The 17,883-nt window shown below is 34.9% G+C and overlaps 2 protein-coding genes across 5 annotated transcripts in view; both read right to left on the bottom strand.

The window, feature by feature from the left end:
- Positions 1-17,883, bottom strand: part of LOC134853100 (uncharacterized) — a 504,659-nt gene that overhangs the window by 359,025 nt on the left and 127,751 nt on the right. The gene's annotated exons all lie outside the window — the stretch shown is intronic.
- LOC134852884 (uncharacterized) lies at positions 6,059-16,553 on the bottom strand. 3 transcript variants are annotated; one of them, XM_063868730.1, is made up of 4 exons: positions 16,166-16,553; positions 15,996-16,097; positions 14,121-14,229; positions 6,059-8,029 (listed from the first exon to the last, which is right to left on the bottom strand). In XM_063868730.1, exon 4 carries the CDS (start codon positions 8,025-8,027, stop codon positions 6,369-6,371), a length of 1,659 nt encoding a protein of 552 aa, XP_063724800.1. In that variant the 5' UTR covers positions 8,028-8,029; positions 14,121-14,229; positions 15,996-16,097; positions 16,166-16,553; the 3' UTR covers positions 6,059-6,368. The 3 variants fall into 3 exon arrangements, with proteins under 3 accessions (XP_063724800.1, XP_063724799.1, XP_063724801.1); XM_063868729.1 differs by lacking the exon at positions 15,996-16,097; XM_063868731.1 differs by lacking the exons at positions 14,121-14,229; positions 15,996-16,097.

Here is a 17,883-nt window from a genome sequence, read left to right as displayed (position 1 = left end):
GAATTCATTTTCAATTCACGCAGTGGAATTAACAGAAACTCAGTTAAAAACCAAATACAAACCGATTAAAAAATAGCAAATTATGTTCTATCAGGTTTGGCTCAAAAAGGATTCTCAAAAAGGATTCTCAAACGACTTAGATGGGAATCGAACCCACGCCGAACTCCCTGGAATGAAATATAAATACGCTGAGCTATCTAGCTGGTATTGTCAAGCGAACATACTGATTGCGTACTATGCTAGCTTTCATACTTTCAACTTAATTATATGTAGATTTAACATCCTCCGCCCCCGAAAAAGCGGGAATCGGAACGAGGTTAACGAGCGGCTGGGTGTAGTTTCCGGAGAGAGTGCTTAGGTTTTCGGAACGGGTGGTGTCGTCTTTGCCGTGGTTTCACGACATTAAGCGTGCTAGTGGGTAGTGGCTTCTAAGCTAGTCGATTCAACTAACTTCATTAGATCTCCCGTTCTCGAAGAATCTTTGGGAAGAGCAGGCCACTTAGCTCTCCTTTTCGAGTGTCGGCATGTACTCACTTAAACATTGCTGCCAATTTGCCTTTGCGTAAGACTGTGCACGGCCATAGCGTTTAAATGAGAAAAGTTTTCGCTCGATCTTAAAGACGGAAACACTGGACTGTGCTGACCTAAGGGCAAACGATTCGTTGTGGAAGCCTCAAAAATATTTGGTTCGTCAGAAACAGGAGTTAAGTGAACCGTCCTCAAAAGCGCACGGGAGTTACTTGAACCTTCAACTGGTACCAAATTTTTAACTGTGAACAATGATAAGCTCGGACAGATTGGGGGAATAACAAAAAATGGTTTTTAAATTTATGATTTCCAAAAATGCCGGAGAATGAATTAATGTAAGTTTACGAATAAATTTTTTGTCGTTAGCTTTTCTTTTTGAGATTAAAAAATTGTTCAAATCAATGGTTGAAATTCGTGTTTCGACCAAACCTTCATAAACTTTGGTGGTCATTTGAAGATGACGTAAATAATGGCTGCTGTTTTGTTTTTATATTCTTTCAAACTTCAATTGATTTTTCTGGTGTAAGTGAGTTATCGTTGTTTGATCTATGTTTGCTCAATGAATTGTTTATAACATCGTGCCAAGTTATACAAACTTTCTGTATCATACATTTCAGGGAATTACTTAAAAGATATTTAACAGTCTTCTGTCGGTTATTTGCGATCAAACTAAAACTTAAACCTTGAACTGCTTTAAAAGTGTCGCTGAGGCGTTTTTGCAGAGTTAATGGTAATGTATTCATGGAGTGATGGAGAGAACTCGCAGCAAAGATGAATACCATTGACAGTGGCGAGCAATAAGGGCAGTCATCTTAAGGAGTCTTTTTCTGTAAAATCGTCACTTTTAGGTAAAAAATTGACGAACATATTTTCAAAAACTTTAAGCTGAGGGTTTCCAAGGTTTTACTAAAGCTTCGGTTCGGTACTATCTAGGTTAGCGCGTACAGTATATCGGTTAAACTTAACGATTTTACTGAGAAACTCTAGTAGTGACTGTCGTGGCGGTACACGGCCAAAAACGGGGCGAGCCGAGCAAAATTTTACAGATTATCCAACCATTGGAGGAAACTGTGATAGTTGGGGTTTCCCTCCAAAAACTTGCTCCACACGATTGACAGTTTTAACGGTTGAACGGTCGAGACCGAAACGGTGTTTTCCGGCTTTGCCTAAATTGGTGCCAAAAAAAATTTTTTTTCAGTGAACTTTTTTCGAGGACATTTTGCTTTGAAAATTTTTTTTCTAATTTTTTTTGGAAAACTTTCTAGAAATTTTTTCGTCACAAAATTTCTGGGTTTGAGGCTCTCCTTGTGTACTGGGGTACTGGTTTTTTACGAGTATTAGGGTATCTAATTGCAATAACTAACAACGTATATGATTTTATAGCAGTGATCATCAAAAAAGCGGCACTTTTTGGGTTAAAAAAATAGCGCAAATTAGATTCTTAAAATTAGGTGAAAACACAGGTTTGGTCTAAGAAGTTTTCGCAGTAAGATTAAAGGGCTTAGACCAAAAGCTCATAAAAAAATACTCAAAAAACCACTTTCATTCTTATCGGCTTTGTTTTGACTAGGGTTGTTTTTTCCATTTTTTGACTCGGGGTCACGCGAAATTGTGAAGGGCTCCTTGATTTAGAGTTTAGGTTTGCTCAATATTGTGCAGGTTTCGTTTCTTGATTCATTTTAAGGTCGCACGAAATTCCCGAGTCGCGTCACCAAAACATTCTGGCCTTTCTTTTCATTCGAATAAAAACAGGAAACAGAATCGGCTTAATTCAAGACAATCGATAAGCAGCAAGTTTTTGTAAACTATTTTGCTCGGAATTAGCATAAATATTAAACGTATCAAGCAAAAAAGTGTGCCTGTTAATGCTCTGATTTGGTGATTTTTGTGTTTCTTCAGAATAAATTCATACTCAATTCACGCGATTGAATAAAAAGAAACTCAATTGCAAACCAATTTTGAACCGATTAAAATATTACCATTGATGTTCGATCAGGTTCGATGTTGATTACTTTTAAAATAGGATTCTCAAATGAAACGACTTAGATGAGAATAGAACCCACGCCAAACTCCCTGGAATGCACTATAAATACGCTGGGCTACATAGCTGGTATTGCTAAGCGACTGTACTGATTTTATGCTATATTAGCTTTCATGTTTTCAATTTAAAGGTTTGTACCATTAAAACTTTTTGATAGCAACATTGATTACTTTTATAACACGTAGCAGGGGCTTCAACTCTCACAAGTATAGTTTTGTTCACTTTGTCTGATTTACATGGTTTGATTGAAAGTTGGTATGCGACTTATAAGTTTTGCTCTTTTCCCTCTCCCACTTTATAAAATATCTGGCTCTTTTCCCCTCCCCCACCATTCAAAATATCAAGTTATAGGTTTTTTTCACGTGTTACGGCTAAGTGCGTAATATTACGATTTAAAGTACCAAAGACAAATTGGTTCACAGTTGTCGATTTGTTCACCATGCCAAATTTCATTGCACTATGACAACGTTAAAGAAGCTTTTATGAATTGAATTTGAAAGAGGGTGACTGGAAAAGAGCCATACGTTTTGACAACCAAACTTGGCCTTCGGAATTTGTAACGTTGCAAAGCCATCGTTACAACACAAGATGGCTCTTTCCTTTTCCACCATCTAACATAAGCATCATTTTTTCTGTATAACCAGGGGTATACAAGGCTAAGTAATAGATATAAAAATGGTGCGTTCAGATTCATGGCAGATAAATAAAGAGCCCGTAAGATTAATGCTAACGTTGGGGAAAAGCAGGGGAAAAGCGCAATAGAAAACACCACACATGTCGAGGTTGCTTGAAAAGCCTCAATCTATTCGAAAAAAAAACCTAAACATAGGTTAAATTAAACTTGACAAAAAACGGCGTTGTACCCGGGTCGAGGTCCCAGACTCATGTCCAGACTTTAGGGATCGCGCCACATCCGGATTTAGACCCGAATTGCATAGTCGCGCCGAGAGTTTGAGTCTGGAAAGTCTGGACATGAGTCGCGCCGTGGGCCGCGAAAGTCTGGACCTGTCAAAAATTGGTCGCGAAAGTCTGTACATGGGTCGCGAAAGTCTGGACCTACCAAAATTTCTGGAAATAGCTAGGTTTGGTCGCGCCGGTCACGCCATTTCCTGAGCCGCAGGGTTGCGCCATATCCGCCTCGGTCGCGAAAGTCGCGCCTTAACTTTTTGGTCGCGAAAGTCTGGAAATGGCAACTCTTGGTCGCGAGAGTCTGGACATACCAAATATGAGTCGCGATGTTTTGGTCGCGCCACCTTCTGGACGGTGGACATGCCTAATTTTGGTCTGGAAAGTCTGGAAATGCCACATTTTTGTCGCGAAAATCTGGACATGAGTCTGGGACCTCGACCCGGGTAAGACGATCATTTTCAGAGCCTCAAGCAATTTCAATAAAATAAAATTTGTTTTTGATCCAGAAATTTCAACAAGTAAGCTGCACACATTTCGCATACAAAAACTTTATAGAGACAAATTAGAAGATTTTGGTTTTATTTGCAATTGTTCTAAAACGTTTTTTTTCTGTTTTTTTTTTAATAGTTTTGAATATAGATACACATGGGTTGTTCCTTTTTGGAAGAGAATCAGTATAAAAACATTTAGAATCAATAAAAGGTTTTTTTCCAGTTTTGAAAAGAGATCAATTTCAAATAATTTGAAATAAATGAGAACACGTTCAAATGGCTGAAAAACTTTCAGATACAAAAATTGACTAAACCGTTTTTTTAATACATAAAATACATAAACCGTTTTTTTTTCAGGGCGGTGATTGTTGTTTAGTTTGAACTGAATCTCGAGACCAGTTTTTCATTACGAGGCCAAACTGTGGCTTCTGTGCATTGTTAGCGGATTCCGCAACAGGCCAAAATCGGATTGGCTAAAATACGACAATCAATTTTCGACGACATTTCAAAATGTTTGGTATCCAATTTACGTCGCCCTACAATTAAGCTGAATTAGCCAAAAATATTAGTTTTTTTTCTTGAAACTATTCAAGTTTGATAAAATAACCTGCAGAGAAGATTTACCCAGACCAGAAAAAAATGCAGAAAGTAGCTAAAGAAAGAAATGGTAAACATCTGCTCAGAAATCGGCCTTGTTAGAATTCAGCTAAAAATTTAAAATGATCGAAGTTGTATCAGTAAAACGAATCAGTGTGATCCTTATTTTGCTATGTATTTTTACATTAAACAGTACAAAACTGCAAAATTTGGAAATTTGGGCTGAAATATCAAAAGTTTTTTTTTGTCAATCAAAAATTACTAAAACTATATCACTGCAGGCCTCTTATGTTGCCCAACAAAATTGAGAAGGGTGTAATCTCCAAAAGTGGGCGCGAAAGGCTTTAAAAGTGCAATAATTTAAAAATTGGTGTCTTATAACGTAAGAATGACATGTGTCACAACATAGGTTTATCGGTCTTTCTTTAACCTATTTTTTTGAGGTTCTCAAGAAAAAAAACAAAAGCGCGCAATCATTTCAAGCCAAGCATGACCCTGAGAATAAAATTCATCAGAAAAGAAGCCTGTAAACGCAATATTTTGATTTAAAAAACTTTTGTTGGACTAATACAATAACAGCAATCCTTTGATTTTTTCGAGGAATCGTTAAATTATGGAAAGCAAAACAGCCGTTAGCAGAATTCGTTAGCCAGCGCCTCGGGGACTGGTTGGTTAAAAATGTATATACAAACTCTGAACAAAAGTTTAAGGAAGTTTTCAGTCTCAGACTACACTCGTCGAGGTCTGGCACAGATTAAGAAAACAATTATCATAATAAATATTGTTTTGAAAAGAAGAAAAATGGTCAAATAAGAATTTTACCCAAAATATGCCTGAGAAAAAATGAGAGTCAACAATAACGACAAACGTAGCAGCTCGGCTTGTTCTAACAGAAAATAAGTTATAAAAACTGATTTTTTTTCACTTTCGGTGGTGCTTCTTTGGCTTTTTGTTTCTATAAATCAATTTTTTCCATTTTCCTTTGACCTTTTCGATTGCTACAAGATGTCGTCGGCTGAAAAATTTTGCTTGGAACTGATGTTAGTTTCTTTTTGTTGTTCCGTAATTTCATTCGAAGTTCATTAATGACGAGCCATTTATTTAAAATTTCTTATTTTGGGTCGCTGAATACCCCGTGGTGCTAAGTTCTTTCAGATTTACAGATAAGATCCGAACATAATCCACGAGCAGTTCAGTTTTGTGCCGAATGTTATCGCATCCAAGCGAACCGGAAAAAGCAATTGCTGCTTGGTCATTGACATCCTATTTTCCAAATTACCATTTTGCTTCAATTAGCCGACATATTTGTCTGAACGCAAAAAACGTTGTTCACAGGATTTTGTTCGAATACTATTAACTGTTTTCGTTCACAACGTACGCTTTCGATCTCGGAAAAATTTTTGGTAATGTTGAATTTGAGAAACCATCAAACTCTATTGAAAAGTTGAAAAATATTATATTCCAAAATCTTTTATTCAACTACTGAAAGAAATATAATAACGTACAGCTCTTTACATTTTTTTGGGTTATTGATTAATAAAAATAAAAAGAGTAAAGTCGTTCCATAGAGGGAGATGAAAACAGTTTGAATTAGATTGAAATAATTATGACTTTGTTAGTGCTGAAAATGTAGTATGAATCAATTTAAAGTGCGAGCTTTATTCGGTAAGAATTGCTCAATATGAATTTTAAAAAAAAATTACTAAGAGCAGTCAAAAGAGCAGCTAATGGATGGGATCTATCTTTTTGTAGTTATTTAATCGTTCTGTTCAAACTAATTTAGCCCAAACAAGTGGGAAGACTCAAGGTGTCTGATATTCTAAGTTTAGAAGCATAGGCTCTCCAGCAGTCCAACAGGTAGTAGCAAATAGTGTTGAGCTATCAATGGAACACCGAATGAATGTGTTATCTAGTTGACCTATTTCTTCCATATGGGTAATTGTTTTCTCCTCTCCTTCAGCCACCTCTGCCACATCTTTCTCTAAATTTATTTTGTAAACACGAGAGCAAGGTTTATAATCTGAAGCAAACAAGTATCCTTCCGCAGCATCTGACTGCACACCTTCTTCAGATGGTATCCATACTATTGACCGAATATCTTCCGTGCCAGAGAGTCGAATGTACTTGATGGATTTGGGCTGCAGTTTTTGAGATGTGTTTGAAGTTACTTTAGAAGTATGCGCAGATGTTGTTGCTGTTGTAGTTTGTTGTGAAGGCAGAGAGACCACTACTGTTCTATTATCACAGACGAGTAACAGTGTGTTCTCGTTCACCAACACAGTTTGGCTAATAAGTCTTAAACTGTAATTGAGTTGTACAGTTTGTTGTCGGATGTGGCTGCGATACAAAGTCACACTGATATATCTATTTTCTCTCCAATCCAGCACTGTCACAGCCACTGTCTCGCCTACAGCACACAATATCCATTGTACATGTGCTCCATTGGGTAGTCCCTCAGTGTCGAGTAGTTCTCTCTCCTCGATCAGTTCCTTGTTCTTCTCTATGTCCAGCACTGCCACTCTCATCAAACTGGTTTCTGTTTCCCAAATCACACCATAGAGAGAGTTATTGCTGTCTAGTGTAATGTCGCATACACAGTTATTCCACTTCATCTTCTTACCCAGTTCAAACTTCCCATTTGGTCCGTTTAATCTTAACACTGTTAAATCTAAGTCATAAAGATACATCACTTCTTTCGTGGTGGTATTGTACACAGCTGTATAAAGACTAATCTTCTTATCTCCAATCTCACTCTGTGTAACTTGCACCAACTCTCTCTTTTTTCCTCTCTTCAAAGTCGAAGCCACATTCATATTCGGTGGAACTGGAGTCACATTTACATTGCCACCTCCTCCAACAGCGCCCAATAGCTCCTCGGAGACGGGCGTTTCAGCTCTGCTGCTCCCTCCTCCATCAAGCGTCGATGAGGAGCTATGAATCGATAAGCGATCATAATTGCTGTCAAAGGCATCCCTTAAGATGCTTTTCTGCTTTCTTTCAAGTTCTTCAAGTTCGTTCAAAATAGTTTCTTTAAATTTACGAACATCCGTGATGTGATTTTGAATCAGATTGCGAACAACGTCTGATATCTGCTCAAGCTGATTGGCTTCGCTAGCTTTCAAAACTTCGTTATGTTCAAATTCTGCAAGCTGCGCCTGTTGGACGATCATCTTCCAGTCCTCCAAAATGCGGCTCATTTTTTGACAGTCTTTCTTGTTTTCAACAATTCGTTTTTGGATCTCTTTTTGAGGCTCTAGATTGACCTTGATGAATCCTATATTGTGTTTGCGATAGTCATCTTGATCGTGTTCGTTCTTCCAACATTCCTCGCATAGCTCCACTTCGCAGATGTGGCAAAAGTAGCGAATTGTGGAAGTTGGGTGTTTCTCACAGTAAACGTGCGAGGCGAACTCAGAATGAGATCGGATCGAGGATGCGACTGAATTAGGACTATTTGGCATTTCTAAATATGAAAAAAAAAGTTTTCAAAGAAGTCATGATAACAATAACCTTGTCAGTTTTTTTAATGTCCTACTTTTTTGGTTAATTGTTTCCGTTTAAAACGTTTGGTTGTATAAGCGGTAAAGAAATCTCTCACTGACAGTTTAGGTACAACCTGAATCGAGATTTTTCACCTAATTTGAAGCAAGATTTGAGCGGTTTTCTTTGAAACTTTATTTCAGAGCAAAAAAAGCGTTCAAAGAATATATGTGAACAGAAAATATTTCAAAACCACTTTATTTGAAACCACAACGTCGAGAGTTTTTGCGCATGAAAAAAATTCCCATCTAGACCACATGCATCAAAAAGATGTTGCCACAAGTTGTCTTAAAAACCCATCTGGAGGTTCGTCATTTGACAAAATAACTGTTTCGAGACGTCTCTGGAGGCCAAAACAAAGATTTTAATACAGTTGACGGTGTAGTTCCACCCGTATCATTCGATTCACGATAATAATTTTTTTCCCGGCAGAACAAGTTAATATGAGTTAACCTCTTGGATAAAAAAGCATGTATAGGAGTGATTACTTTAACATTCAACCAACGATGTAAATTGAACTGCACGTAGCACCAATTATTTACTTTTTTTAAAATAACTTTCTGTGAATTTGGAAAAAAAATTCTAAATCAATCGAGTGATATGTCAATTGTTACTGGTTCCTATTTCTATAGAAGGTATATCTTTTTTCCTTTGATTTTTTGCAAGATCTGACAGGTCCGGTTTTTAGGCATTTTGTAATGCAGCATCTTGACGCTGACTCTTTGCCATTTTGCTGTTTGACCAACTCTGGGGTTTTGCCTGTAGTGTCCTTTTGTTTTTATGCAATTTAAGTGTTTTGTACACAAAAAACTGCTGGTCTTCTAAGCAATCAAAAAAAATGAAAAAACTCATTTTCGCTATCTGCAATTTGCATGAGGTATTTTGTTTTTTACTGGTTGATCGCACGCTCTATCAAACATCCTTCGAAAAACACACACTTTGATACCCAATTAAGCAGCTTAATGATTCTGTTCAACCGTAGAATTTGTAAATGTTTAAAAAACTGCTTAAAATGTTTAAAAAAAAAATTTCTTAGATATCTACCTGAGAAAGAAACTTTTATTTCCTAATTTTTTCAAAACAACTGAGTCTACACCTGTTTCAAAATTAACTAAAATTCAAAGAGAGACTTTTTTTTTCATAAAAGCATCAAGGTCGTCTAGCAATTTTTAAGTGTAATTTTGCATTAGTTCTGAGAGTTTTTGGTTCAAAATCAGACTTGTATCATCTGCAAATTGAATCGTTCAAAACTAAAAGACAATCGTTAACATAGAGAATGAAAACTTTCGTTATTCCAAAGTTTTTTTTTGGATTGAAGCATTCAATTGTATGAACTGTAGGGGTTTACCCATTTTAAAGTTTGAAATCTAAAGCTCCATGATGGTATATTCATAGGACCAGTAGTTTCTTTTTTACTTTGTAAAGTATCAATTGAGAGAAAGTTGTTTTCAGGTAATTACCCAAATTGGAACTAAATTTAGCAGGGATAGGTTTTCCCTGACCACTGAAAGATTTCTCTTTTGTGTTTCGCGAAAACTTGATTCGTAGTTCTGCGAAAGCTCGATTTAATGAATTTGCCTAATAACTTTGATAAGTTACTTTTTCGTCTAAACATGTGAAAAACTTTTTTTTGTGTGATTATCACTTTTTTATCTCTGAACTAAAACAAAGTTTGACTGTTTTTTGTTTTATATCTTTTTTTTTGAAAAACTGTTTTGTGATAATCTTTCTCAGTGTTTTTTAAATTCTAGTTACCAGGTTTCTTTGTTTTCCCATAAACTAATTGATTTGCATCTGCTCAATCATTTCTGAAAATTGTTGAAAAACTGATGAAAAGCCAATGTTTTTCATTGATCATCTGCTTAGTGTATTTTGTTTACCATGGTTGTTTATTTTTTTTATATTTTTTAATTCAATTCTCTTCTTTTTAAATAGGTGAATGCTTGTCTAATTTATTTTTTCCAAAACATTGAAAACGGAAAGTATGTCTTGTGTATCTGATTCTGGTACATGATTTACCTGTCAGTACTTGCAAAATTCGACCTCAAAAAAGTTTTCGATTTCTGAAAAACAAAAAATTTGTTTTTTTTTGTCATGGCTGATTGTTTGATTGGATTCGTAATTGAGCAAAAACTGATCACTGCTAGTTGTAAGCTCAAAGCAATTGATGTAACGGAAAAGTATATGTGACAAAAAAGCCACAAAAAATGAGCGAGCAAGATGTATCCAATCCGATAGAAGTATAAAACTTGATAAGTTTGTTTACAATATTCGCCCCAAATTATTCAACTTGATAAGGTCTCGAAAAACTTTTGTATAATCATCACCAAAAAACAAACAAAAAAACACCTGTTTTTTGGAATGCTGCTGATGTTTTTGAGGTTAGTTCTTTGGACAAAATGAAACTTTCAAAAATACTTCTGTATCAAATGTTCGACCTATTTCTAACCACATTGATTGAAAGATTATTTTTTCATTGTGTTTAGGCGGATTTTCCTAGCCAAGTTTCAGTGACAAGGAAAAAACTATTCTCTGGTATTTTTTTTATATTCATCAAACTCTGGTATTTTTTCCATATTTTTTCTATTCATAAACTTCATTTTTGACACTTAATAAATTTCATTTTTGTGATGTTTTTTAAGAAAAACTGAAGTTTTTTCCTTTCTTATTCGATCCAACAAGTTCTCAAAAAAATTAGTTTTGATTAAGTTTGTAGAGCCTGGGTATACTTTATTATCTCCGCATAAAACAAAAGTTTTAATTTGGTAGAAATCTCCTAGAAAGTAAACAAAATTTGCCTGTAACAGCTAATCTAAAATAAAAGAATATTTTTTCTGTAAATTAAACGAGGCCTAAAAGTCATTAAAGTAAAAAAAAACTAACAAACGGAAAAAATCAGGTGTCTTCACAGGTATCACAGAAATTTCCGTTAAAAAAAATTATTGAAAAACTCAGAATCGAACGAATTGATATTTTTTTGGAAATTGAGGTTTTTAATTTATTGGTTTTGTCGTGATAAACGTGTTCGAAGTTTGTAAAGTTTCATCAGTATGCTTGATCATGAATTTGATTGAAGCAAAAAAAGCTGATTGAAAGCCATTTACAGCCGTTTTTTGAGAAAAACACTCGGAAACTTCATAGCAGAATGATGTTTTTGAAAATGTGTAAATTACGCCTGTGTTTCAAAAAACAGATTGAAAATAGATATGAAAGCATAAAATAACAAATGGAAACTAAAACAAGGTAACTGTGCAAGTAGCACAAATTGTTCCGACTGTAGTCGTAAAAGTACGAAAAAAGATATTTTTTCAATTTAGTGTCGTTTTTTTTTGGCGTGGTATAAAAAGATCTGAACGAAATAATCGAATTTCTGTTTCAAGCCGTCTTTCGACAAACGTTTTGAAAGTTTCATGACAAACTGATGCTTTTAGATCTCTGATTAATTTTTCAAAAACAGATTGAAAACAGATATAAAAGTATGAATCAACAAATAAAAATTAAAACCAGGAATGCCGGTTAGCGTGCACGCAGCACGGAACTTTCCGACCATTGTCTTAAAAAAATACGAAAAAAAGCAGTTTTTTTTCAGTTAAGCTTCGTTTGTTCTGCCTAGTGCGATAAAAGGATCTGATTAAATAACTATAAATTAGGCAAAATTGACAGTCATAGTAAAACAGGCAAATTGAGGAAACAGTTTCTGTTGAAAAGTTACCGGAAAAACCAAAAAAAATGGCAAAAAACATTTTAATTTTCAATAACGAAATTTTTCAGTTTTTCTTTAGATTTTTGGATTTTTTGATACTTAAAAAGGCGCTAAAAACTCTAAAAACTATCTTCAATTGAGTGAAACTAAATACTGCAGGCTTAAATTAAGCAAAAATAAGCTATTGTAGTTGAACGAAAAATCAAATTTAACTTGGTTTGAATCAAGAATGAAAGGCCTTTAAAAAAAGAAATACCTCAACGCAGTCCAACGATTATTTGTGGTTCCTAATTGTCTGTGGAAAACAAAAAATAAAAGAAAAAAATAAAACACCTCCGAATACAAAGTTCCTCCTCATTTTCAATCGTCGGAACAATTACTTTTAAAATTAGAAAATCAACTTTAAAAATTGCTAACTATTTCTTGTAAAATTGCGCGACAGCAGTTTGACGGAGCTGCTACTTCAATTAAATTAAAAGTACAGGCCAGAAAAATGCAATCAATGTTGTATATGAAAATTTTAGTATGAAAAAAAAATTTAACATCATGTATGCGTTTTGTATTTGAAAAAATATAAAAGAAAAATATTGTTTTTCACTACAAGACCAAGTTTTTCAATGGATAGCGCACAATTTTGTGTCTGTATGTTCCAGAAACTAATCTTGTAAGTGGATTTATTCAAAAAGTTTCCGTGGATTCTCCGTATAAATAACTGTAATGTAAATTTTGTCGGCACATTTGTTGTGTCGCGGATTCCGCAACAAGCGAATATAGCTAGTTGTTCTGGATTCCGCAACTGTAAATGGATTCCGCAAAAAGTAAGAGAAGTCCGCAAATGAAAAAGGGAATTCGCAAACTGTAAGTGTATTCCGAATATTGTTTCTTACTGAACTTGCATTTGAATAACTAAAAGCTAGAGCTGGAATTCTTACCTTATCAATGAATAATTTAAAAGCAAGGACGTAACCATTGTCAGTTGAATCCACGAACAAAACTTAAAACATTTGTTAATTAAATTGGTGGATCTGATCTTTTAGTGTTTGGGATACATATCCCAGCAAACAATTTTTGGGATCACAGTTTTGGAAACACAACACCGAATAAACTCATTATTTAGAGTCATTGGATTGAGAGTGTTTAAAAAGACAACGCATACAATATAGCCAATGTATGTCAGTATTTAGGATTCCTTAGATTCCAAATATTGGTTAGTATTTGGGATTGATGGAATCCCAAATACTGGAATATTATGGAATAAATCTGGAATAAATTCATTATTTGGAGTCATTGGGTTGAGAGTGTTTAAAATACACAGCAAATTATATCTCTTACTTATGTCATTTTTTGAGATTTCTTCAATCACAAATACTGCTCAGTATTTGGGATTGATGGATTCCCAAATTTTGGCATAATATGGAACAAATTTGGAATGATTTCATTATTTGGAGTCAGTGGGTTGAGAGTGTATAGAAACACAATATACAGCGTATCGCCGAGTTAGGTCAGCAATTGGGGTGCCATCGATCCCAAAGACTGGTCAGTATTTGGGATTCCATCAATCCCATATACTGAAGCTGAATGTTTGACAGAAATTGAGATCGAACAATAGGGATTTCAACAGGTAGCTGATGAACATAGTATTTTAGTCATAAGGATTGAACTTGCTAGTGACCACCTAGTAATTAAAAGATATAACTTTAAACGCTTCTACATATATACATATACGTAAACGGAATGCGGTTTCCACCTACAATTTGCGATATCCAGTTACAATTTGCGGATTCCGCTTACAGTTGCGGGTTCAGCAACAGCTTTATTTATTTATACACATACCTTTTTATTTGTTTGTTGATTCCACAAAAAGTTCTGGTTTCCACAAAAACGATTTTGGATTCCGCAATTTCGTCTATTTTTACTGCAATTTTGAGCGGTACAGTTTTTTAGATATTTGTTTGTGGAATCCAAAAGAGCAAAGAAGATCAACGACAATCTGATTTTGACCAGTTGCGGAACCCCCTTGCAATGTACAGAATGCACATTTCGACCTCGTGATGTTTTTAATCTTCTTACAACTTTTTGTGTTCGTAAGGGTCAAGCTTTCTCTCGGCAAAGCAATACTACTACCCACCAAACTTTGCACTTTATTCAACAATACACTTTCAGATTTTTTATCGATTTTTCTTTCAAGCCTTTTAATCCGAATTTTGCTTTGCTTCTATCGCGCAGCTGTTAAAGATTGTCTTCAAATTTCGTTAAAACTGATATTCAGAGATAGCAAGACGCAATTTAGTTTTTTTTTTAATGAACAAACCTTGTTCTGGGGGTGGCAAGACAATCGAGTTTCTGTCCAAAGCAGATGCAGGGTTTTTGATTTGACTTTCTCGGACACGTAACTCACCCTTACGACTGCTTTTTGGACCCTAGAACATTTAAGGTTGTTTTTTGGCTTATATATTTCGATATTAAGGAATATTAGAAGTTCAGACTCTTAAAGGCTCGATTCTGTGTGCATTGAAACGATTACATCGGGAGAAAATTTCTGAGATAAAACTTCAAAAAAACCTTGCTCGGATTTGAGCGGTTTTTGAACGGTTTTGAACGATTTGATCGTTTCTTGCAAGGTTTTATGCGGATAAAGCGCAATCGTCTAGAAAAAAGTCGAGCCGCTAAAATCTTGAGCAATTTTTGAGTGGTATTTCAACTAGGGTTATGAAACTCTTATATTTGTTTGCCTTCTCAAAAAGTGTATGTATTAAACTGATTGAATTTTTGTCAAAAAACGTTATCGAGGCTCCTAGAATTTCATTGAATGTAAGACTTGCTTTCCTTGAAAAAACTAACGATCAAAAAGCATGTATTTCTAGATTTCCACGCTTTAAAATGCACCACTTTGAATTGTTTCAGTTCTCTTTTTTAATCGGGTTATTAAAAAATTACTGTTTTATTACGTAACGCCTAAAATTAGGCATTCTTTAAATATGTATGTATATTAGGCGTTACGTAATAAAACAGTAACTTTTTTGCCAACTATCTTTTGAATGATTTAGTGGATCTGCTCAACAATCGCCCACCCCTCCTATGGCATCTATGAAGAAATGCCACCCATTTCAGGGGCGGATCTAGAATTTTCTCGAGGCGAGCGGAATTTTCAAAAAAAAATGTCAAAAGTTTTGTCGACCTTTTTTTAGGTCGACGAATTTGATTCTCCGAGCTCTCCAAAACCATCAGAAAAACCTTATTGAAAAAACAGGTCAAAAAGGCGTTCGTAGGTTTTTTGGAAATTTTTGACTAAAAAACTTGTGTTTTTTGTCGCGAGCTCCCCGCTCAAAATTGGCATAATTTGGAGCCTAGGCGCCTTAGAAAAATTTTAGGGTCAGTCAGTCAAAAATGGATATCCCAAAGTAGTACAAAGAGGGACTCAAAATAGTAACCTAATCTAATTCACAATTATCCCCCCTTTTTCTGGAAATTGAAAAGGGTAATTGTTAAGTAGATCCCATTTAGTTTGCAGCAGACGCTTAATCGGCTGAGACAGAATGTTAACTCGATCCGTTATTTCTCCCAAATTGAACTAAAGTTGGCAAGTTAGTCCCAAAAATCTTTGCGAAAATGATTACAGTTCAAATATTTTTTTGCTGGGCCCATGATGAAAACTTTTGAGAGGATAGCCAAAACATTCCATCAAATTTTGCTAGTTTAAAGATCGAAAATTGGCTGAAAAAGAAAAATAACTTGAGCTCCAATATTCCTCATAGCTTTTTAAATGAAGCAATAAAAGATAAAAGAAACAGAGGAAACACTGGGAAATATTACTTGTGTTCGGTTCGCTGTTTTGAATTTCTTGCGAGTTTTGGGTTGCGGGCACCAGCGGATTTAGGAGGGGGGAAGGGGCGGGGACTAAACCCCTCCCCCCAAACCACTCAGGGATTTGACCCCCTGCCGACCTAAAGGGTCTCTTTGTACTAATTTGATATCTATTTTTGGCTGACTGACCTTAAAATTTATCTAAAGGCGCCGAAAATTAAAACCAAAAATGATTCAAACACTGTAAAGAAACGGTCGAATCTCTTGAAACTTCGCATTAAGTGGGCAGTTTTGTAGCGCTGCACCATCTCAATTGTCGTATAACACAAAAATCGTCATAATTAATCATCATATTATCATTCGTGAATTTCCGAATACTTACTCTAGAATCGGCACGAACGATTTAATTGGACCTATAGTGCTTTCGGGTAATGGCGCTCTGGAGCTTGCTGAATTTTATCTTCAAGTTGCTTCCTGTTGGCAACTAAATATGCACACTTACGTTTATGCAATCTACATTATCTTTTTCGAAAATGTTTCATCCGTACTCACCTTTATCGAAGGAAATGGTTAAACATGAGAAGAGAACTAATTGAACAAAACTGGATTGATAAGAAGATAAAAATTGGCTTCTCGAGTTCTTAGAAGCAAAAATTTTAATACAATTTTCACAATCAAGAATTTGGGGTTTCAAAATTAATGGGGTTCATAGATCAAGTATTTGTTTTTGTGAGCATAAGCGAAAAGAATTAGAATTTAAGATTAATGATACAAAAAGTTATTTTATTTTCTCAACCAAATCAGAAAGTTAATATCAACAGCTAAAAATATGTATATTTGGGTGATTGCTTGAGATTTGAACAAATTATCAATGTGTTTTTATTTTTGAAAGTTATGCTAAAGTATCAATGAAGGTACAATCTGTTGTTCTGAAAAGGAATTTTGCACGTTCATTTTTTGAAAACTACAACAAAAGTAGAGAGTGTGATAAATCGAATTGAGACTAAACTAAGCTAATATCTGATGATTAACGTGGTCTTTGCATGTTAATCTGATTTTGTATACAGTCGGTTGTAATTTTATTCTTAACACAGTATTGTATCATCGGAACTCGAATAAGTGTATTTTTAAAACTATATTGAGCCATAATAAAAAAAAATTTCAAAGTTTTTTTTGCTTCAAGATGCTTAATGCGTGATAGTTCATTTTACAATTTGCCGAAGAATCTTTAAGGGTGGCAAATTTTTTTACCAGGCATTATGAAAAAGTCATAACAACTTTAGCAAACGTATTTTTTTTATTTAAATGAGTGCCAAAAATTAAACAATTTACAAATCATCAGATAAAACCTGTTCACCACAGGCTGGTTTTCGAAGTTGAAAAAATCCTGTACTTTTTTTTTCTTTTTGGCTCTTTTTCCTTTCCCCGAATATCACATAAACAATGATTTCTCGGTGTAACGAGTGGTGTTTAACAAGGTTGAGTATGGAGACCATATATTTTTATCATGGCCTTATTAGTCCGTATGCTAAGTTTCATTACAATCCGATAAAGTGAACAGAAAACTTACACAAAATTTGCAGGTGGGGTAAAAGGAAAAAGAGCCTTCCTTTTTCCTCACACCAGCGAATTTTCTCTAGTAATTTCCCTGTTTTCGTCTTCCGATTAATACAAAGTTAGGCATGCGGACTGATAAGGCTGTGGCAAACACATTTAACCTTCATGTCTAATCTTCAAAAACCCCCAGTTAGGCCAGAAAATTGAGGCTTATGTGAGGTGGGGAAAGGAAAAACAGGCAAATCTTACTTCACATAGAAAAAAAAATCATTTTTTTCATGCATGCATGACTCCAAGTTGTCATTATTCAGTTTTTGAAAAAAGTGACGGAATTTTGCGCTCGGTTTTTTCTCTAGAGTAATTTCGACTTTTTTATTAAGCATTTTTGGCTATATTTGTCATATCATATAAAATTTTTTTAATTATTTGAGGTCAAAATGAAAAAAAACATCTCAACTGTGATTATGTTTTGATACTTTAAAGTTTTTAGAAAATTGACAATTTGAGCAAATTACACAATGACGGCCGGAGCAAACCTTTACTCCAAATTAGAACTTCTTAAAATTGAAATGAGTCTTGCTATTCGGTATTTTTACTAGTTTGCTGTTTGCAAAATTTATCATTCAATACTTAAATAGCGCCTGGGAGATAAGTTTTCACAATAAAATCTATTTTTTTTATCTCAGGTTTTTGCCAGGATACGCGCAGAATTG

Source organism: Symsagittifera roscoffensis, chromosome 8 (assembly GCF_963678635.1).
Source record: "Symsagittifera roscoffensis chromosome 8, txSymRosc1.1, whole genome shotgun sequence".
Lineage (NCBI taxonomy): Eukaryota > Metazoa > Xenacoelomorpha > Acoela > Convolutidae > Symsagittifera > Symsagittifera roscoffensis.
Note: the sequence above shows the minus strand (reverse complement) of the source record. Positions and strands in the feature narration are given on the sequence as shown.

Coding starts and splice junctions, on each gene's coding strand:
- LOC134852884 (XM_063868730.1), bottom strand. CDS start 8,027: ATGCCAAATAGTCCTAATTCAGTCGCATCCTCGATCCGATCTCATTCT.